This window comes from Hipposideros armiger, unplaced genomic scaffold (genome assembly GCF_001890085.2).
Source record: "Hipposideros armiger isolate ML-2016 unplaced genomic scaffold, ASM189008v1 scaffold_246, whole genome shotgun sequence".
Classification (NCBI taxonomy): Eukaryota; Metazoa; Chordata; class Mammalia; order Chiroptera; family Hipposideridae; genus Hipposideros; species Hipposideros armiger.
The window spans coordinates 606,519-628,371 of NW_017731596.1; the positions used below are offsets into that span (position 1 = coordinate 606,519).

At 45.8% G+C, this 21,853-nt stretch overlaps 1 protein-coding gene and 1 pseudogene across 1 annotated transcript; one reads left to right on the forward strand and one right to left on the reverse strand.

The window, feature by feature from the left end:
- Nucleotides 1-1,452: 1,452 nt before the first annotated feature.
- Nucleotides 1,453-11,640, reverse strand: GET1 (guided entry of tail-anchored proteins factor 1). Its single transcript, XM_019655777.1, has 5 exons — nucleotides 11,477-11,640; nucleotides 7,725-7,890; nucleotides 6,777-6,844; nucleotides 4,640-4,754; nucleotides 1,453-3,349 (listed from the first exon to the last, which is right to left on the reverse strand). Exons 1-5 carry the CDS (start codon nucleotides 11,576-11,578, stop codon nucleotides 3,276-3,278), a joined length of 525 nt encoding a protein of 174 aa, XP_019511322.1. The 5' UTR covers nucleotides 11,579-11,640; the 3' UTR covers nucleotides 1,453-3,275.
- A 2,193-nt stretch (nucleotides 11,641-13,833) lies between these two features.
- The window catches only part of LOC109389843 (heterogeneous nuclear ribonucleoprotein A1-like), a 10,416-nt pseudogene continuing 2,396 nt past the window's right edge, over nucleotides 13,834-21,853 (forward strand).

Sequence of the window (21,853 nt, forward strand, 5' to 3'; positions counted from 1 at the left end):
CTAAGGTGCTCAGAGAAGGCTTTATATACAATCTCAAAGGTCCACTAAAATACAAATAGATTGGAAGGGAAGGTCAGCACACGCGTGCACACACACACACAAGCACATACACACAGTCCTCACGCAGAGCTGTGAATGTGTAAGAAAAACCATGGAAAGCTAGTTTGACTAGCATTTCAGCATACTTGTTAACCCCATACAAAAATGATGGTAAAGATTTGTATATAAAAAGATTTCCTTGCTTGATTTACTGTAAGTATAAAGCAAACACTACTGACATGAAGAGAGCCTTAGATATTTTAAATAAAACATATGTCGGGCCGGCCGAGTGGCGCATTGGTTAAGAGTTGGCTTGGGGGCCGGCCGAGTGGCGCGATGGTTAAGAACTGGCTTGGGATGCCAGAGGGCCCCGGTTCGGATCCCACATATGAGGGCCAGTGACACTGCCCTCCACAGCTAAGATGCTGAACAACAGCTCGACCTGGAGCTGGGTTGCCGTGAGTCGCCGGCGACGGCGTAGGCTGCAGCCCCTGTGGCAGTGGGTTGCCATGGGCTACCGTGTGTAGCCAGCAGCCAGCGTGAGCGGTGAGCGGCCAGCAGCCGCAGTGAGCGGCCGTCCAGAAGCCGGCGACTGATCTGCCTCGCCCAGGAAGAGCGCAATGACGGTGCCAACTTGGGCCAGTGAAGCAACATCCTCCACAACTAGATTGAAGAACAAAAATGACAGTAACTTATCTGTTCCCCTTCCCCCAATTCCCCAGTACTGTTCCCATCCCCCCAATTCCCCAATAAAAATCTTTAAAAAAAAAAAAAAAGAGTTGGCTTGGGACACCAGCTCTGAGCAGGATCCCACATGAGAGCCAGTGATGCCGCGCCCTCTACAGCTAAGATGCTGAACAACAGCTCGACCTGGAGCTGGGTTGCCGTGAGTCGCCAGCGATGGCGTAGGCTGCAGCCCCTGTGGCAGTGGGCTGCCGTAAGCTACCGTGAGTGGCCGGCAACCGGCCTGAGCTGCCAAGAGCCGCTGTGAGCAGCCGTCCAGTGGCCGGCAACCAATCTGCCTCAGCCGGGAAGAGCGCAATGATCATACCAACATGGGCCAGTGAAGCAACGTCCTCCACAACTAGACTGAAGAACAAAAGGACGGCAACTTGTCTGCTCCCCTTCCCCGATTCCCCAACGCTGTTCCCCTCCCCCAATTCCCCAATAAAATCTTAAATAAATAAAATCAAACAGAAGTCTATTTATGTAAAGCTATACCCAGTATTTTTAACAGAACACAAACCTGCTATTCATAAATATACACAAACAAGGAAAAGCACCAATGTTAACACCAGCAACCTCAGTTCCACTGGATCATGGGAGACCAGCTTCCTTGTTCCTTTTTTGTACTTTCCAAGTAGGACTTTAAATAAATAAATAAATGCAGCAAACAGTTATTCTTTTCAGTACTACTTTTATAATTTTGAAAGAATTTTATTTTAAAAGCACACACCAATATTCATAAACATATGGAATATCATTGGAAGAATCATAAGAAATTGGTAACAGTGGGAAACTGGAAAATTGGGTGACATAACAGTACAGGGTCAGAAGACATACTTTTCATTGTACCCCTTTCTGTATTGTTGACTTCGGTACCATGTTTACTATCTATTTAAAAACAAATACAGTTTTTGAGAAACCACAATGGTGTGAAACAGGACGGACATTTAACCTACTGAATCTTCACCAACTATTCATGGACATGGAAGGGGTCAATAGCTGTGAACTGTACATCTTGTCCTCTGGCCTCAGCGAGATTTCTCAAAATTCTTACAGTGTTAACTAAAGGAGTAGATCCTTAAGGAGATAAATAAGGGTCTCAGGGAGGCTCTGTGCCGATCAGTGTCCAGAGGATGTCCCTGGGCGCCCTGCACCCACCTACCATTTGTGCCTGCAGCTCCTGAAATGGGTGTCAGGCCTGGGGCCTGTCAGAGACCCCAGACCCTGCAGCTGCCTTGGGCTGTTGTCATCTCCCCCTCAGGCTGGCTTCTCACCCCTCATGGTGAGAATGTACCCTGTGTAGCAGACAAGTCCTCCGTGGTGTCGTCTGCTAAATACGGCTGTTTCCTCTTCTGCATCCTTTCTTAAAGCCACATCAACTCGGTGCCCGGTGAGTCTGAATAAGCAGGGGCACCTGAACCCCACTCTGGGAACGACACACTAAAGCAGCACAGCACTTTGTCTTTCACAGTACAATTAGCAGAAGTAATGAGCTACTTATTAGATCATTAGGGAACACAAGAACACAACCAGGATCTTTTAAACACTGGTCGTGGAATTCGGCTTTACAGCTAAGTGTGGCCCACTCAGTTAACGGCTAAAGCCCTCTGCCATTTGTCACAGTTACAGACTGGTCACAGCAAATAAGTGGCTGTAAGGAAGGAAGTCACACAAGCACTTGCAAAGATTTTAACTAGAAACAGTTGTTTTAAAAAATAGCAGAATTATACTTTATGGGCCAAACATGTATTCATTTAAATTAATTTAATCAGGCTTCCTAGTTTGTTTTTTAACTTTGTCCCATTCAATGGAGCATAAATATTAAATGCTTATAAAATATACTTCATTTGAAATGCTTTAAATACAAAACACACAATTCAAGCACAAAACAATGCATTGTGGTCTCATGAATACATTTACAAAACACAGTAATGAAAGATCAACAGCTTCATATAAGTAGATAACACTACACAAAGGCTCGCCCAACAAATGACATTTTAAACAGAAGAAAAAAGCACAGGCAATGTCAGCTAGTGTTATTCTTCTAGTAATACTGCATGAGATTAAAAAACAAATTTTCAAATCCCAGTAGTGAGATTAAGTTGCTGTCTAATCTGTATTAAAAACAGTATAAAGTTTCTAATGTACTTACGTTATTAGAAAAGTGACTTTCCAACTGGCATTGTGACCTTTATAAGACGCCACAAGTACAAATCACGAGTAACAACATGGAGATGCCCATAATGTCACACATTTCTCATCCCAAATCTGCTGCTATGCTGGCGGGTACGCAGGCGTGACAGACTGACCTTTCTGGCTCAATAACAAGAGTACAAACCGTAATTCTTATAAGAATCTCACATAGAGTCCAAAAACAAACAGGTTCAACAAAAAACTAACCTGTGCACTGTTTCTTAAAAAAAAAAAAAAAAAAGTAAGAATATAAATCAGGTTTGTAACCGAAGTGAAATCCATTTTTAAAAGGGTCATGGCTGTATTCATCTTCTTTTTCAGCTGAAAGGGTGAAGCACAATAGCCACAACTTTGTTACAGACTAAAATCCAACAGGTAATTCCAACACCACCTGAAAATAAGAAACTCCGTAAGCGAGCATGCCAAGCGTTCTGCCCCCGTTCCCCGCCTCTGCCTGCCGTCTCTAACTCAGGGGAAATAAGAGGATTTCCATTCTTTCTGAGCAGTGCTAGCCTAAGACAGAGTTTGTATTTTGTGAGTTCAAATTCATCAGGCTTTGTTGATTCACTGGGCAGCCTTCTCTACTAAGCAGGAATTACACAGAACAGTGAGCACTGGTCAGCACGTCTTTCCTGCCAGAGAGATGTACCTTATTATTTGTTACTAGTAGACTGTAAGACCAACCTGGGAGGTTATTTGGTTTTCCCTTCTCAACAAAGCTTTGTAAGGAGGCAGTGCTTACCCACACCTTTTCGCCCCCTGAGAAAGGAGACAGGGAAGACAGGCTGCAAGGTGACCAATGGCCTGCTGGCTGCCTGGAGAGGCGGCCTGTTACTCCTCCTCCCGGCAACACTCAGAGCCCATCAGCACTGCCTCCTGGTTGTGTCCAGGAAGAGGGCAGGGAAGCGGGTGGGGAGGGGGCGTGGCTAAATTGGAACTCTCTGAAATAGTCATTCCTTTTAACTTAGTAATCCACCTCCAGCATTATCACAGATCACAACCGAAACCTGACTGCAGCGTTGTTCTTGATAGAAAAAAATTAGAACCTAAATAAGTATCTTTTAACAGAAAAATTAGTAAATTATGACATATCCAAATGATGAACAGCTATTCAAAATTCCTTAATAGTTTGTTGCTGTGAGAGAAGGTTTACAATATAAAGTAAAACAGGGCAAAAAATTACATGTGCCAGGTAACCTTAACTACATAAACAGAAAAAAAACTGGAAAAAATATACCACAATGTTAAGAGGAGTTATCGTAGCTAATGAGATTTTTTTTAATTGTTCTTATATTTCTAGTCATTCTACAATAACATATACTACTTCTAACACTCAAAAATAAAAGAATGGCCAATGGCCGTAAGTGCTGTAGTGGCAAGAGGTCCCAGAATGTGGGGACTGGAAGCGGTGTCAGACTCCAGGTATTGGGCTTGGATTCCAGCAGCAGACCTGGGTACAAGTCCAGCTCTGCTACTAACATTTCGGTGACACCACACAAGCTAAGTAGCTTCTCTAGTTCTCGGTCTCTTCCCTGCCGGCCTTGCTCGAGCCTGAGACACAAAGCATTGCTCCCTGGTGAAATGGGCGCTAGGGATGACGTCAAGTTGACCTAATCTTCTACCACATGCTTCTACAGAAGCCTATCCAATTCTTCCAGCATGTTTTCCAGAACACTCTTACCTGCTACTCTAGTAGGAAACGCTACCAGGCGGTCTAGCGGAGTTATCCATTTACTTGGCACCACAGCCACGGGGACAGAATAGTACTTCCAAATGAGCGAGACCATCAGGGCAGCCTGCAAAGACACTGCTGGTGAGTGCAAACGATCCACCAGTCATGCAGCCAATCACAAAGCAAGATGGCAAAACCTGGGGACAAACTAAGGAAACCCTCCACATCAAAGACCTCAAGCCCTGTCAATCCAGTCCTTGCAGCCAACAGCCACCAATAATATATACAGTTGACCCTTGGGCGACGTTGACGTTAGGGATGCTGACCACCCTCACACAGTCAAAAACCCCAGTATAACTTGTGACCCCCCCCCTGCAAAAACTTTACTAATAGTCTACTGTTGACCAGAAGCCTTACCAACATAAACAGTCAATTAACACATATTTTGTATGTTATATGTATTATATACTGCATTCTTAAAGTAAGCTAGAGAAAAGAAAATGTTATTAAGAAAAGGATAAAGAAAATATGTACACATATTTGATGCATTCATCACATAGCTAACTCATAATATTGCTAGGCTACGTGGTTCATCTGCGAGATTTTTCAAATTGCCGCAAATCTCCAAAAAATTTTCCAATATATTTACTGAAAAACATCCACATATAAGTGGACCCACACAGTTCAAACCCATGTTGTTCAAAGGTCAACTGTATTCACTATTAGATTAGCCGGTATATTAACCAAGGTCTCCCATGACACAGGTGTTCTTTTCTCAATGAATATCTCATTTAAGTAGCCAGACTATGCCTACTACGTGTTATGAATGACAAAAGCGATCTTCCATCTGAAAGATCCTTGAAGAGCTAGTTAATTGTCCCATCCACACGCGAGGGTTGGCATTGTGTGCAGAGGTGAGGCCTCTGTAAGTTTAAAGGGAGGGTATAGAAATGATGCTTTCTTTTTCCCTCTTTCCCTAGCAGCAGTCCTTCCATTGTTTCCGTCCCCTCGGTGGCCCTGAATATGCCCCTCAGATGAGACCTAGAAGAGCGCCCCTGGGAAGCCCATCTCGTCTCAGTGGCAGTGCCGCAGGATCAATGTGCTTACTGCACACCACAGCCTGGGCTTTGGGGAGTCGGGCTTGCATCCCTGACCCCAGTAAAGGTCACTTTAAGCGGCACTAGTGAGTCCACTGACTCGGGGCAAAGCAGCAGCAGAAGCAGGAAGTTCCTCAGGAAGCAGGATGAGCAAAACTCCCCCCTCACAGTGAAAAAGCTGTGACTCAGTGAGAACAATGGGTTCCCTGCCTGGAGAGTAGACAGGTACACATCTGCCCACCACGGGAGAAGCAATGGCCGAAATCACTGACCGTCTCAGAAAACAACGTCTAAGTAAGCTCCTGTCTCTTCATCCCCCAGCCTCCCAACCTGCACTGGAACTGAGGCCACATAAAGAACTCCAGAGAAGCTACCGCAGCGTTCATTGGCTTACAAATCGGGTATTTCACAGCTCTAATCAAGACAAAGGCTTTCTGGGCCGGCCAAGTGGCGCACTGGTTAAGCATTGGCTTGGGAGCGTAAGCTCTGAGCAGCAGGACCTCCGGTTCAGATCCCACATGGGCCAGTGACGCTGCGCCCTCTACAGCTAAGATGGTGAACAACAGCTCGACCTGGAGCTGGGCTACTGTGAGTCGCCAGCGATGGCGTAGGCTGCAGCCCCTGCTGCAGTGGGCTGCCGTAAGCGGCCGGCAGCTGGCGTGAGCTATGGTGAGCAGCCGTCCAATGGCCGGCGAGCAACTGCCTCATCCAGGAATAGCACAATGATCCCAATACCAACATGGGCCAGTGAAGCGACGTCCTCCACAGCTAGACTGAAGAACAAAAGGACAGCAACTTGTCTGTTCCCCTTTCCTGATTCCCCAACGCTGTTCCCTTTCCCAATCCCCCAATTTAAAAAAAAACAAAAACAGACAAAGGCTTTCTTTTAGTCTAACGGTGTTCAGTGACGTGCTGGCAAGACAACACAACACAGCAGCTCAAAGTGGATGAGCCTGAGCCCCCAGACCTGGATTCTGGGGGCTGCGTAGTTCTGGAACACAGTCCATTACCAACCTCAATGACCCCAGGTGACACAACAGGACACTTACTTGCAATATGTAGAAGGCAACACTTATAACCCATTTTATCTTGGCCAACTGAGCTGTCCGCGCTTTCACTGAAACAAAAAGCAGGATGAAATGATTATACCAGTCCTGAAAAATGAAGAAAATAGTCAAGTGCACAAAAATGCTATTCCCTCTCACCAAGTATTTTCTAATTATGTATGTAAATACAAAATTGAATTTCTTAAAAGTCACCTACTATCCCAGTATTTAAAATAGAATCACGCACAGATTGTGAGATGTGGCGCTTTAATTCTGAAAACCGTTTAAAGCTATTCATCTAAATCAGAGAGTCTTTTTGCAATGCACTTACCAACAAGACTAAATGTTCTCCCCTGATTTCCCGGTCTACACTGTACATTAATCCATAAAGGGGAGTCTAGTTTGTCTCCGGCCTGGGCAGCCCACCCAGGCCCCTGCCTGTCTTACCAGCCACGGAGACGCTCTCTCACCAGGCACGTTCCCAGCACCCTGGCTGTCCTGTGAAAACTGTCTTCATCACAGCAGACTATTAGGGACGGTGGCAAACATAAAGATTTACGGTAAGACGTGGGCCCTACCCTGAAGTCTATGCTCGGAGAAGGACACTGCTGGGCATTTTCTACACAGTGGATCAAAAGCCCGAGTGGCCACTATGAGATTTTCCTAGGCTTCTCTCAGAACAGTGCTGACTTTGAAAACGACAACCAAACAAGCTGGCTCAGAAGAAACTTCAACAGGATCCTGGATGTTTCTGTGTCCAGAAAGCAAAGGCTCACCAGCAAACAAAGAGAAAGTAATGATTATTACTGGGTTTCTTCTAGACAACTTAAAAGTTTATATCAACATTTAGAACATCCAAGAATCAATGCGTATATTCCACAACTCTTTATATAAAGATTCTCCATGAATCCGCTCTTACGAAGCTTTACATGCTACCACCGGAAACAGTACCATGAGTTTTGAGCTTATCCGTCATCTTGTTGATCTTTCTCTCCAGCCTGGCATATCTGGCAAACTCGTCCATCATGTTGACAGTGGACAGCTCTTGCTTCATATCCTGAATCTCGGCTCTCATCTGAGACTCTTGCTCTGCATCCTTCTGCAGCATCCTGGACATCTGGTGGGGGGACAGCTGGCATCAGTGCCTTTCCACGGAGGTACACATTCTCCCCCAACTCCTCCACCGTCCTATCTGCTGCCTCTTTCAACTGGGCAAGCTGCCCTTTATCTAGATAGCCAGTCTCGGCTGCCTTGTCCTAGGCCTGCTCCCTATATCAACCGCAAAAACAAAAACTCCCTCCAATCTGAATCGTATTCACATTACAGTTTTCCTTTTGCAGACACGGCCATGGATTGCTATGGTTCAAATGTATGTACCTTTCACTATAACTGTAAAATTGTCCTTAGAAAATGAAAACCGTTTCCTCCCCAGAGCTGCCATTCAGGTACAAGGACCAAGCATGTTCTTCCCTCCCTGAAGAATTCAGTCCTAAATTAGATGGGTAGAGCAGGGTAGGGGTGCAGGGAGCCAGTGATGAGCTGGTGGCCCAGCATGGGAACTCAGAGCCCAAGTACAGTGAGGAGGGCATTCCCATAGAGGAAAACCCTGGTGGTGGGAGGTGGGGGGTCAGGGCCAAACGCAGTGATATGGAGGTTTCCATAAAGAGCAGCTGGCATGGAAGTCAGAGTCCGGGCAGGGTGAGGGGTGCATTCGAGATAAGGGGAAGGCACCCTGCCAAGCACGGTGTCATAGCCTAAGGGGGGCAGGAGGGCATCTACCTTGGACAGGGGGCGGCGGAGGAGACAGGAGATTAGTTATGAATGACTGATCAAATAAAGTAAACATACTGGGGATAGTGGGAGCCAGTTTCCTGTCAGTGCTGGGGCGCCACAGTGTATGCAGCTCACAGGAACCCCCACCTGCCCTCTACCGTGTCAGCCCTGGGGCGCTTGCACAGCGCACCCCACTGACCAGGACTCTCTGCAGCACCAGTCCTTGGATGCCTGTGCAGTACGCCTTCCTGCACCCAAAAGAGTGGGCTCTCCAGATGGGCGTCTTTGCCCCCCTCCTGCTCTGGCTAAAGGAAGTCCCGGATTGCCTACTAAATGAACAAGGGCTCTCTTATTGATATGTGTCCTGTTACCAGCTTGAAAAGAAAAAAGAACTCTCAGGAAAATTCCAAGTCAACATCAGGGACTGAGGTGTCCTTATTCAGGCACTCACCCCCATTCCAGTGGGGAGAGGTCCCCTCCCAGGACCCGCAAGGCTTTGCTGGGCTGAGGACTCCAGACGCTTCAGTCTTCCTCAAGGGTCTCAGGCCAGGGGACCAGCTGCCCCACTAGTGGGATGGTGTGCCCCTCCCTTACGTCTAGGCTGCAGCAATAACCTTTTGTGACCCCAGTGGACTAGCTGCAGAGCATGGGTCTGGTGTCGCCTTGGTGAAGGAGCCTGAGAGGATGACAGGTCTCATATATAGCTGCTGCCGTATCCCAAACACACACTCCACTTCCCCCTCTGCTAATGAGAAATTATGCACAATTCATAGAGGAATATAAAACTAACAGCCCCTTTGAGCAATTGAAATTAGTTGTGCATGCCTCCAGCATGAAATGAAATGGGATGGGGTAAATAGGAAGAATGGAAGTGATACTGCAAGAAATATGGACAGAAAACCCACAAAATGGGAGAAAACAAATGCAATCATATATCTAATAAAGAGTTAGTATCCTGGGCCGTCCGAGTGGCGCATTGGTTAAGAGCTGGCTTGGAACACCAGCTCTGAGCAGCAGGGCCCTGTTTCGGATCCCACATGGGGGCCAGTGACGCTGCGCCCTCTACAGCTAAGATGGTGAACAACAGCTCGACCTGGAGCTGGGCTGCCGTGAGTCGCCGGCGACGGCATAGGCTGCAGCCCCTGTTGCAGGGGGTGGCCATGGGGTACGGTGTGTAGCCAGCAGCCAGCGTGAGCGGCCAGTAGCTGCGGTGAGCGGCCGTCCAGAAGCCGGCGACTGATCTGCCTCGCCTGGGAAGGGCACAATGATGGTGCCAATTTGGGCCAGTGAAGCAACGTCCTCCACAACTAGACTGAAGAACAAAAGGACAGCAACTTGTCTGTTCCCCTTCCCCCAATTCCCCAGCGCTGTTCCCCTCCCCCAATTCCCCAATAAAAAATCTTTTAAAAAAAAATAAATAAAAATAATACCAACATGGGCCAGTGAAGCGACGTCCTCCACAACTAGACTGAAGAACAAGAACAAAAGGACAGCAACTTGTCTGTTCCCCTTCCCCGATTCCCCAACGCTGTTCCCCTCCCCTCAATTCCCCAGCACTGTTCCCATCCCCCCAATTCCCCAATAAAATAAAAAAAAAGTAGAATGGTGATTACCGGGAAGAGGGAGAACCGGGAGTTCATGTTTAATGGGTACAGTTTCAGTTTAGGGAGATGGAAAACTTCTGGAGATGGATGGTGGTGAAGGCTGCACAACAATATGAATGGACTTAATGCCACTGAACGGTACACTTAAAAATGGTTAAAATGGTCAATTTTATGTTACCTATATTTTATCACAATTCTTTAAAAAGAAGAAAGATGGGCAGGGGCCAGCCCTTCGAGGGTCTTGTATGCAATGCTACGGACTTGCGACATCCTCTTAAAGACTAGGTGGCATCGGGTAAGATCTGAAGGGGGGTGGGGTCAACAGAGAAGTCCCTATGTCCAAGAATAGGGGGCGTAAGGCCCTAAAACAGAGCTTTACGCAAAACAGGCACTCAACAAATATCTACTGGACAAAAATAAAGAAGTACAAATCCTGCTTAGTCTTAAATACTCCCCACCACTAGCAATTTATGCGCGGAGAAAAAAGCAGGGAGAACGGAGTTTCCCAGGATAATGCTACAACACGTGCACCCAATTATTTTAGTCTCTCTGAGTCTGCCTCTCACTCCCGCTGGGGGCAAACAGAGGGCGCCCTTCCCCAGGGAACAGCTCCCCACGTTTCTCCCACACACCCCATCAGATGTGCCACCCAACCCCCCCATTCATGCTCCAGTAGGCAGACGAGCAGAACTGGGAGCATCACAAACCAAGGTCCCGATCTCCAGCGCGACAGTCACTAGCGGAATGGACTTCTGAGTCGGACCCCTCTGGGAGGTAACGGAAGACGGGATGACACTCGCTTCTCCCAGCAGCCGCGACAGCTGGACCCGAGGTAACGTCCTCAGGCCCTGGCCAAACGCCCCGCAGAGGCAGTGCCACCCAGGGCCCGTCGCTCCTTTGCAGGCAGGGGGCACCACGCAGTACCGGTCTACACCGTCAACGCCCCCGTCCCACCCCCCAGAACGGGGGCTCCTGCGCCCTGAGATCCGTCTCTCCGGGACCTGGCAAAGCCGCCACGACACAAGAGGAAGGCCGAGGCCGTCGGCAAACCCTGGACGCCGTGCCGCGCCAGGCACCGCACCGCCGGCAGCCGAGGGCTGCTCGATGCCTCCCAAGGCCAGGAAACGAGGGCGGGCGGCGGGGCGCACTGAGACCTCCCAGCCGGCCGCTGGCAGCCACGTGTACACGGTTGACCAGACATTTCTCGCTTCAAACACAGACGAGCCCAATCAACTCGCTTCTGCGGCCCGAATGCGGCCCTCACGCGGCCGGCTGGGGGGCCCCGCGTCTACCCACCGGCCCCCGGAAAGCCGAGCAGCCACTTACGAAGGAGGAGAAGGACGGGAGAAGGATCCTGAGGACATTGCACCCAAATACAAAGCAGAGCACCAGCAGCCACGCCCAGCGGTCGGCCTCCGCCGCGCTCATCCCTGACGCTCCCGGCAGCGCGCTCCTCTACGGCAGCTCCAGAGGGACCGCGCCGGCGTGCGCTCTCGCGCCTGCGCAGGGAGGCCTAGCGGGCCGCCGCGGCGCGTCCGCCGCGCCTGCGCACGGCGCCGCCCTAGTAGGAAGGTGGGACCGTCTTTTCCACCCCGACCTGGCTAACTCCTTGGTCTTCCGGGGTTCCGGAGCTTCTCCCACCCACCCCAACGCTCCCGAGGCACCAGTTTTCCAAACTGGTAGTTGGGCTCCTACCGTCTCTCTAGTTCTGTTGGGTCTGCAAATCACTTGTGTTGTTATATAATGAATACTGTCTTTAAATTGACTCACTTTTATTCCTAAATAAGTTTATTTTAAAATAAACCTTTCTAGAACTAGGAAACTGCTGTTATAGTGGCAGGTAAATGGTTTGTAAGCAATTATATGTAAAATAAGTTTACATTTCAAAAATAAACACTGATAAATCTAAACAATTTACAAAACTGAACACCTGAAAAATAATTAAAAAGCACTGTTTACAATCAGCCCGTAATGAAATAGTTAACCTACATTTAGGTTGTTGATGTAAGAAACATCCAAACCTGTAGAGAATTTTAATGAGTTTATTTGAGCCAAACTGGTGACAATTGCTGGGAAGCAAAATCTCAACAAGTTGAGAAAACACTCTGGAGAATGGCAGTTCTGAAGCTTATTTTATACATTAGAATCAAAGGAGGAGAAGTAACGAGGGTTACATGAAATCCATGGGTGGTAGATTAAGGGGGTGGGAGAAAGCAAAGAGGGGGACTCTCTGGGATTGGATAAAAAGTAAAATGGAGAGACACAGCCTCCTTTTACATTGCTGGGTACAGGATGAGTTAATCACATTTACAGCACATAGGGATGGTATTCGGGTGACAAGATAACAATGAGTGGGCTCTGCGGGTCTCATGCTCTGGTGCAGTGGGTTATGCCCTGAGGGATTCTGAAAGGATTACGCTGACATTCCATGGGTGTCATCTTAGATGCAAAAAGACAACAGACAGGCTCACTTAAGGTAAAGAGTGACCTTTGTCAAGGAAGCTACAGGCCTAGGACGTGACTACCTGCCATGAGCTGCTTTCAGTTAGGAATTTTTATGTTGAAACCATCCTGTGTGCTTGATGTCAGTCTCTGAGTTTGTAGGGCCTCCATGCCGGCCTCCCCTGAGCTTGTCAGGTTTAGTATGTGGCCCCTTTCTCATCCACAAGATGAAGATGAGGTGGGTTGGTTTGTTTGTTTATTTGTTAAATTTTATTGAGGAACAGTGTGTTTTTCCAGGACCCATCGGCTCCAAGTCAAGTAGTTGTTTCAATCTAGTTGTGGAGGGCGCATCTCAGTGGCCCATGTGGGGATCGAACCGGCAACCTTTGTGTTATGAACACTGCACTGTAACCAACTGAGCTAACCGGCCGCCCCTGAAGATGAGGTTTTACAGCAAAATAATCCCAATTCATATTTATGTATAGTAATTAAAGCAAAAGATGTCTAGCTGCCTCTTCTGCTATGGTTAGAGTGTGAGAACTAATACCTAATTTAAATGAATCAAGGAGCTGTAATACTACAAATTTCTGTTTCAAGAAAACATATGAAGCGCAGCTATTTAATAGTAGTAGAGTGAATTATTTCCACGGAGGGGCATCTTGGTGCGTAGGTGATGCTGAACTGACCAAAAGACAGGCTTGGAGCCTGCCTCTCCTCCAGGGCCTTCCGTTCAGCTGGACCACCCAAAGCTGCAGCCAGGCTACTGGCTCCTCTACTCACAAGATTTAGAAGAATTTAGAGGGAAAAACAACCTTGTGAAAAGTGAGGGCAGCTCCTCCTCTGCCCTTGCCTTTCAGGCTAAAGAGGAGAGTTTCCCCCCCTGCCCGCCCCCCACTGCTTCCAAACCCCCACCCCACTACCACATACCCCTGTGAGGACAATCACCAACTCCTGGTGAGGCAAGAATTTGACAACAGACACCCGAGAATGTCCTTGGCTGTGCAGCAGTGGTGGGAGAGAACTGGCCTTCAGAGGCAACCCTATTTGTATAACTCAGCTCTCGCCTGTTGCTTCTTTTGGGCAGCTCTCAAAAAGAGCACTAACAATTGAAGGCTGCATTTTTCTACTAACAAGTGGAAAGAAAATATGAAAGCCAAGACATCTCATTATAAATCCGTCTAGATCTAGTAACCAGAGACCTGAGTGACTTAGGGACAGTTACTGAAGGCGGCCAACACGAAATGGGTTCCTCTCCACAGGCACACCCAGATGACAGCATCGAAATGCGAGGTAAGACAAAATGGCCTCAACTAGTCCTAAAACAGTGAAAATAGAGGGGACAAAGAGAAGAGACTCGATTTACTGGGAACTGAATTTACCTATTCTTCGCTTTGCACACTTGGTTTTACTAAATGAAAATGATGGTGGTGGTGGTGGTGGTGGTGCTGGTGGTGGTATCACATACAGGCTTGAATAAACATGCAGACTGACCATCTTTCCACTGGGAACTAGGGGTGCGTCAATATTCAGAGTGAATTAACTAAAATCTGCAGTGTTTGTTTTGGTCACTGGTACAAACTTAGCTCAGGCAGTGAACTTGCATGCACAAATTTTATAGCCATCACATTGTTCATTAGCTGTCAGAGTCCTGGACTTGTCCTATATGTTGGCAGCCTGTTTTAAGATCCAGGACAGCTAGTGATGAATGAAGTATGAGAATCTCTTGGAGACCTGCATTTTGTAGAGCTGAATATATAAGCATTCTTTCTTTTTTCAGTCACAGTTGCCACTCAATGTTATATTAGTTTCAAGTGTCCAACATAGTGGTTAGATATTTACATAATTTATGAAGTGCTCCCCCATTAGTCTGGTACCCACCTGGCACCATACATAGTTATTACAATATTATTGACTATATACCCTGTGCTGTACTTTACATCCCTGTGACTGTTATGTAACTGACAACTTGTACTTCTTAATCCCTTCACCTTTCCCACCCATCCTTTCATGCCCCTCCCCCCAATCTGGCAACCATCAGTTTGTTCTCTATCTATGACTTTGTTTCTGTTTTGATTGTTCATTTATTTTCTTTTTAGATTCTACCTATAAATGAGATCATACTGCATTTGTCTTTTTCAATCTGACTTATTTCACTTAGCATAATACCCTCCAGTCAAGCATTCTGTGTGTGTGTGTGTGTGTGTGTGTGTGTGTGTGTGTGTACGTGTGTCTCTGTGTGTGAGGAGCTAATCAGAAAATATAGCAGATTGGAATTTGAGCTACTTCCCTGTTTTTGGGTTTGTTTTTTTTTATTGAGGAATTGGGGGAGGGGAACAGTGTTGGGGAATTGGGGAAGGGGACCAGCCAAGTTGTTCTTCAATCTTCGTTGTGGAGGGTGCTAATTGCCATCTGGCTTCCCATTGGCAGCTCGTAGCCCCTAAACTCAAGGTGCTGTGTTCAATCTTAGTTGCGGGTGGGCATAGCCACCATCCCATGCGGGAGTCAAACCAGCAGCCTTGCTGTTAAGAGCGCTCGCTCTATCCACTGAGCCATCCAGGCGGCAGCTCAGCTCAAGGTGCTGAGTTCAATCTTAGTTGCGGGTGGGCATAGCCCACCATTGAACAGGCAGTCTTATTGTTACACCAGCTGAGCCATCCTGCCACCTGTTGGCAGCTCAGGAACAGCCCAGCTCGGGCACAGCATCACTGGCCCATGTGGGAATTGAACCGGTGACCCCCATTGCTCAGAGCTCGTGCTCTTAAGCCAACTCTTAACCAACTGAGCCACTCGGCTGGCCCTTCTGTGTTTTTTTTTAACTTGTTAAAAAGCATTTATGCAAAATTTGTTAATGCAAATGTTAAATTATCCTTAAAGACAGCACTGTTAATATTGGTAGGTAGTGGTTGAACAACATTGTGAATATCTTAAATGCCCCTGAATTCTACACTTTAAAATGATTCATTGCATGTTACGTGAATTTCATCTCAATTAAAAAATATATTGCAGGCCGGCCGAGTGGCTCAGTTGGTTAAGAGCTCGCTCAAGAGTGCAAGCTCTCAGCAACAGGGTCACCAGTTCAATTCCCAACAGGTGGCAAGATGGCTCAGCTAAAAAAAAATTTATATATATAAATTATATATATATATATATGTGTGTGTGTGTGTATATATATATATATATATATATATATATATTGCTAGAACCAAATTACCTTTAAAATGTTTTTATTTATTTTAGTTTTTTTGTTATGATAAGCCTTCTGAATATGCAAAATTCAGCATGTTAAAAATTAATCTTATTGTTATTAGTGTAGACTTCATTTAAACCTCAAATTTTCACAAGCTTTGTACTATTTCTCCCAAAATTTATCTCTAAATAAACCTTCCATTAACTTTAAAAAAAATTGCAGACATAGAGAAGTTGCAAAAAGTAAAAATGGTGTCAAGAACACCCAATACCCTTTACTTAGGTTCACCGACTTTAACATTTTACCTCATTTGCTTTATCATGTTCTCTCTCACTCTTTTGGTACATCGCTAACAATAGTCTCTTATATAATCACAGTACATTTATCAACTTCAGTAAAGTTAACATTGATACAATACTTTTATCTATCTGCCATTTGTGTTCTCATTTTGTCAGTTGACCAAATAATGTTTTTTGTAGCATCTTCGCCTCCAATACAAGATCCAGTACAGGGTCAGGTATTACATTTAATTGACTTGCCCTCTTGACCTTCTTTAATTTGAAATATTTTTATAGTCTTTCTTTGACTTATATTAAATTGACTCTTTTTTTAAGATTTTATTGGGGAATTGGGGAAGGGAACATTGTGTTTTTCCTAGACCCATCAGCTCCAAGTCTAATTGTTGTCCTTCATTCGTAGTTGTGGAGGGTGCAGTTCAGCTCCAAGTCCAGTTGCAACTTTCAATCTAGTTGGGGGGGTGGGGGGGTGGCAGGGGTAAAGCCCACCATTCCATATGGGAGTCGAAACGGCAACCTTGTTGTTAGAAGCACATGCTCTCACCAGCTGAGCCATCTGGCTACCTGTTGGCAGCTCAGCTCGGGCACAGCTCACTGGCCCATGTGGGAATTGAACTGGCGAACCTGTTGCTCAGAGCTCCTGCTCTAACCAACTGCACCACCCAGCCAGCCCTAAATTTACATTTTTGGAGGTATAGTTCCCCTAAATAAAAAGTGAAAAAAAGAAAAAAAGAAAGAAAAAGAAAAGCTTTTAAGAAACCGCTAAACTATTTTCCAAAGTGGCTATACCATTTTACATTGCAACCAGCATGGTTTGAGTCAGTTCCTTCACATCCTCTCCAATACTTTGTATGGTCAGTCTTTTAAAATTTTAGTCATCCTCATGGGTGTCATGGAATCTCATTGGAGTTTTTTGCTGTAATTGCATTACCCTAATGACTTCTGATATTGAGCAGGCTTCCATGTGCTTATTTGACATTCTTATACCTTCCTTAATGAAGTATCTGCTCAACTCTTTTGCTCCCTTTTTTTATTGAGTTGTTTATTTTCTTAGAACTGCATAGAGTTTTGAGTTTATTCTGGATACAATTCCTTTATCTGATATATGCTTTGCAAATATTTCCTCCCAGTTTGTGGCTTGTCTTTTCATTCTCTTAAAAGTGTCTTTTGAGTTGCAGAAGATTTTAAACTATAGTGACAGAATGCAGATCAGTGGTTGCCTGGGCAGCGGAGAGTGGGGCCAAGATTGGCTGAAAATGGACAGGAGGGATCTTTTCCAGGTGTTCTGTGTGTTCTAAAACAGGATTGTGGTGATGACTGCACAACTCTGGATTTACTGAGAATCACTGAATTTTACACTTAAAGCAAGTGAGTTTTATGCAATGGTTTTTCACCACAATTTTTTTAAATTGTGTAAAATAATTGTGCAGGGTGTAAAATGCTGGTGAACAAAACATCCTCAGTCCTTATTCTCCTTTGAGTTTAGCTAAACAAATAACTACAAGTACTATAAATAATTGCCAGCACATAAAGTATTTAAAAGGGACACATAGGTTTATCTAGGTAATTAGTTATGTCCCAGTTCCAAAAATGGGTGACGGGTTGATGGGTGCTCATTCAATTGTTAGCAAATAATGTAAAGCAAAAGAGTGTTATGCATGAAATAATGATGGTATATACACCACTTAAAACATTTTTCAAAAAGGTAGCGCAAGACGGGATTAAACATGGAGGGGCCTCGTCTAAGGTGGGAATTGAGCATGTGAGGGTTAACAAAGGATTTCATATACCTCATTCTTTTCATCTCACACCCATGGAAAAATACACTAGATTAATGAGTCTGTGTAAGAAATTTCCAAAAGAAAAAGGGAAAAATGCAACCTTATCCCACTGACTCCCTCACACCATGAACTCACTAGCATTGTACAGGAAGTTTCACATCAAGTTTCACCCAGACTAGGGGTGGCAGCATGGCTCAGTTGGTTAGAGCGTGTGCTCTGAACAACAAGGTTGCCAGTTCAATTCCCGCATGGGATGGTGGGCTGCAGCACTCCCCCACCCCACCCCCGCACAACTAGATAGAAACAACGACTTGACTTGGAGCTGATGGGTCCTGGAAAAAACACAGTTACCCAATAAAAAAAATTTTTTTAATTGTTGAAAAATAAAAAGTTTCACCCAAACTATGAGATGAGAGTGTACAAGACAAGCACACAAGTAAAAGAGACTCATCTACAAGTCTGAGATTGCTCACCTCACTTGGGCCTGTTGATGGCAGGTATATTTTGACCATAAGAAATCTCTTTTTAGATCAAACCTAAACTTATGGTGTTTCACACAGAATGGTAGGCTGAACCGATTATATACTAACCTGGCACCACTAAAAGGAGCAATGGGCATTTTACAACGTGAAATATGATCAAAACGAGCAACAGGAAGATGATGCGAAATCATGTGACAATCAAGATCATAAATCACAAAATAAAACTAGGTTATGCATTGGTTCAATAAGCAGGGAAAATATGTAAGACTTAACTAAGCTATATCTGGTTTCTCTGAACATAAAAGAAAATGAGAAGTCTGTCATGTGGGAATAACATTTTATATGATTTAACTATAATAAAATGTCATATTATGTTCCCTCTCTTCCCATTTTTTCCTTAAAGAAAATAACATCAAAATGAATTCTACATCAATTACAATGCTTCTGAGAAAGGACTCAGAAAGAAATCTCTTTTTTATTTGAAAATTTTAAGACTAGCCTTAAAGGAACATTTTATTTCTGCTTTTGTCTTCCTGGCCAACACTCCAAACCTCAGTTGTGGGACAACCTCTAACCAAACTTGAGGCAGCTTCCTCCTGTCTCTTTATGAATGAGCCGTCCCTCAAACCATGTCAGCTGAACACATCTGTACCACTACCTCTGCTTTTAGAGTTCACACAAGCCAAGGAAACCTTAAATTCTTTCATGTGATTTCAAGAGTCAGGTAGAAAAGTGCCCCTTACCATTGGACTTGTTTTTGCTCAAGTCTCGAATATTATGAAGAGGGTGTCCATTTGAAGGGTGATTCTCTTCTGAAGCCCCAGGAGGTGAGTGATCGGGAAAAGATGCACAGAGTGCTCCTGCTGTAGAATGAATGTCTGTGTTCCCCAAAACTCAAAGTTAAAACCTAACTCTCAATATGATGGTATTTGGAGGTAGCATTGGGGTGACTAGGTCATAGTGGTGGAGCCCTCATAAGTGGGATTAGCACCCTTATAAAAGAGACCTCAGAGAGCTGCTTCCACCTCCCTCCCCAACAAAAAGGCAGCCTTCTATGCACTAGAAAGCAGGCTTTCACCAGACACCAAATCTGCCAGCACCTTGATCTTGGACTTCTCAGCCTCCAGAACTGTGAGAAGTGAGTATCTGTTGTTTATAAACCAATCTATGGTATTTTTGTTACAGTAGCCCAAACAGACGAAGACATTTCCTTTCTGTATTTGGCGAGCCAGGCTTCACTCGTAAGCAGGAAAGAATAATATGAGCAATTTCTAGCTAGCTTAATGTTCTTTCTAAAATAACCAGTACTGGGCTGGCCGAGTGGCGCAATGGTTAAGAATTGGCTTGGGACACCAGAGGGCCCCGGTTTGGATCCCACATATGAGGGCCAGTGACACTGCCCTCCACAGCTAAGATGCTGAACAACAGCTCAACCTGGAGCTGGGCTGCTGTGAGTCACCCACGTGGGTGTAGGCTGCAGCCCCTGTGGCAGTGGGTTGCCATGGGCTACCGTGTGTAGCCAGCAGCCAGCGTGAGCGGCCAGCAGCCGCAGTGAGCGGCCGTCCAGAAGCCGGCGACTGATCTGCCTCGCCCGGGAAGAGCGCAATGATGGTGCCAACTTGGGCCAGTGAAGCAACGTCCTCCACAACTAGACTGAAGAACAAAACGACAGCAACTTGTCTGTTCCCCTTTCCCCAATTCCCCAGCGCTGTTCCCCTCCCCCAATTCCCCAATAAAAATCTTTTAAAAATAATAATAATAATAAAATAAATAAATAAAATAAAATAACCAGTACTATGGACTGCTGGAAGGGAAAGATCAGATCATTCCAATGATCTTATCAAACAACAATGACTTCTGTAGTCCTGCATCCATAAAGTTTACAGTCAGCCTAGAAACACACGCTGTGTTCGAGTTCTATGTCTATTGGTCACCTTTGAGCTTTCTTTGTGTTCTGGTGTTTCTGACCAACTCATTCATCATTGTGAGCATGGAGCTCCTGCATAGGGGCTGTATTTTTTCTCTCACCTGCATCACCTGGTAAACAGTAGGCATTCAAGTGTTCTGACCATCACTTCCTCTTACCTTTTGCTCACAAGCTTGTCACACATCTATCCTAGTTTGTCTTCCATCTTCACTACACAACAGACTCGCTTTGTGAGACACAATATGGCACAGCACAGCTCAGTTTCCACATCTTCCTTTTCCTCCTCTCTACTTCAGTCTGGTTTTGGCTCTACCATTGTCTGAAACTGCTCCATCAGGGCAATGGGTGACATCCTTAGTTGTTAACGTAGTAGGCACTTTGTAATCCCGATTGGACCTATCCACATCCCTGTGGTTTCAGCCCTAACACACACATCTCTTCGTTCAGCTACACCCTTCTCGGAAGCTCCAAGCCCGTAGATCCAACTGCCTGCTGACACTCGATGTTCTCCAGCACTTCGAACTCAATGTGTTGGCAACAAACCCACCTTCTTCCCCTCAAACCCCCTGTATGGCTGACCGTCCACACAGCCTAGTGGACGCTCATCCTGACCGGCCCATCCCCCTCTTTGTCCTTCCCGACAGAGCCCCATTTTGTTCAGACATCCCCTCTCTCCACTCCTGGCCCCGCCTACCCCCAACCCCAGGGATAGGCTTGTTTTGGTCTAAGGGTAACCCATTCCGCTTGCATGTGACCCAATTCTGACTGAAGAGTAAAGGCAATTGAGGCCTTCTGAGAAAAGGGACGTTCTTTTTCTGGATGCTCTAAATCCGGATGTGAAACCTGGAATTTCATTTCCAGACTGAGGATGAAGGCAACTCAGAAAGAGGCACAACAAAAGGGGGGAAAGAGCCTGAAGACTGTAAAAACACATTAAGCTGCTGAATCTGGCAGTCTGGAATATTCCATAGTGAGAGAGAACCCATTTTCTTATTGCTTATGTTAATTTGGGTTTCTATTGCTCATAGCCCAAAGTCTCTCTCCTCTCCCCACTGAAGAGTCCCAGCAGTTCCTGTTGGAAGAGCTCATCGAGAGGATCTCATCAGTTGACCTGCGAGCTGGATCTGGGCAATTGAAGGCTCCTCAGCCCCTCCGCCATCCTTGGAGTGTTCGTTCTGTCCACCATTCCCACAGTGGGAGCTGTCCTAAGTAAGTAATCTTGAGAGTCAGGTGTTGTTGAGACCATCTGGATGGTGTGTGTGACTGAACCCAGCTAAGGCCTTTATATAAAATTTTAAGATTCTGGCGGGCAGGTGTGAAGATCTGCTTGTCTTGCTGCCACCCAAGACAAGCCTCATAAGTAAGTTCTCTGGCTTACTAAACCTGCCACCTACCCCTGTGGAGTGGCCTCTTTCTTCAGTCTCTCCTCGCCCTCTGTGAATGGGGGCCAGTTTGCAAATCCACAGCTCCCCCACCAAAACGTATCCCAAATCCCTTCCTCCACCGTCTCCACAGCCAACATCCTAGTCCTTGGTTGCCTACACTGTTGCTTGAAGCCAATTTCTATTAACATGCCCCCCCCGCATTT

Coding starts and splice junctions, on each gene's coding strand:
- GET1 (XM_019655777.1), bottom strand. CDS start 11,578: ATGAGCGCGGCGGAGGCCGACCGCTGGGCGTGGCTGCTGGTGCTCTGC. Junction 4,755..6,776: donor TTGCCTTCTACATATTGCAA/GTAAGTGTCCTG, acceptor GTGTCTTTGCAG/GCTGCCCTGATGGTCTCGCT. Junction 3,350..4,639: donor GTTTCCTACTAGAGTAGCAG/GTAAGAGTGTTC, acceptor TCTTATTTTCAG/GTGGTGTTGGAATTACCTGT.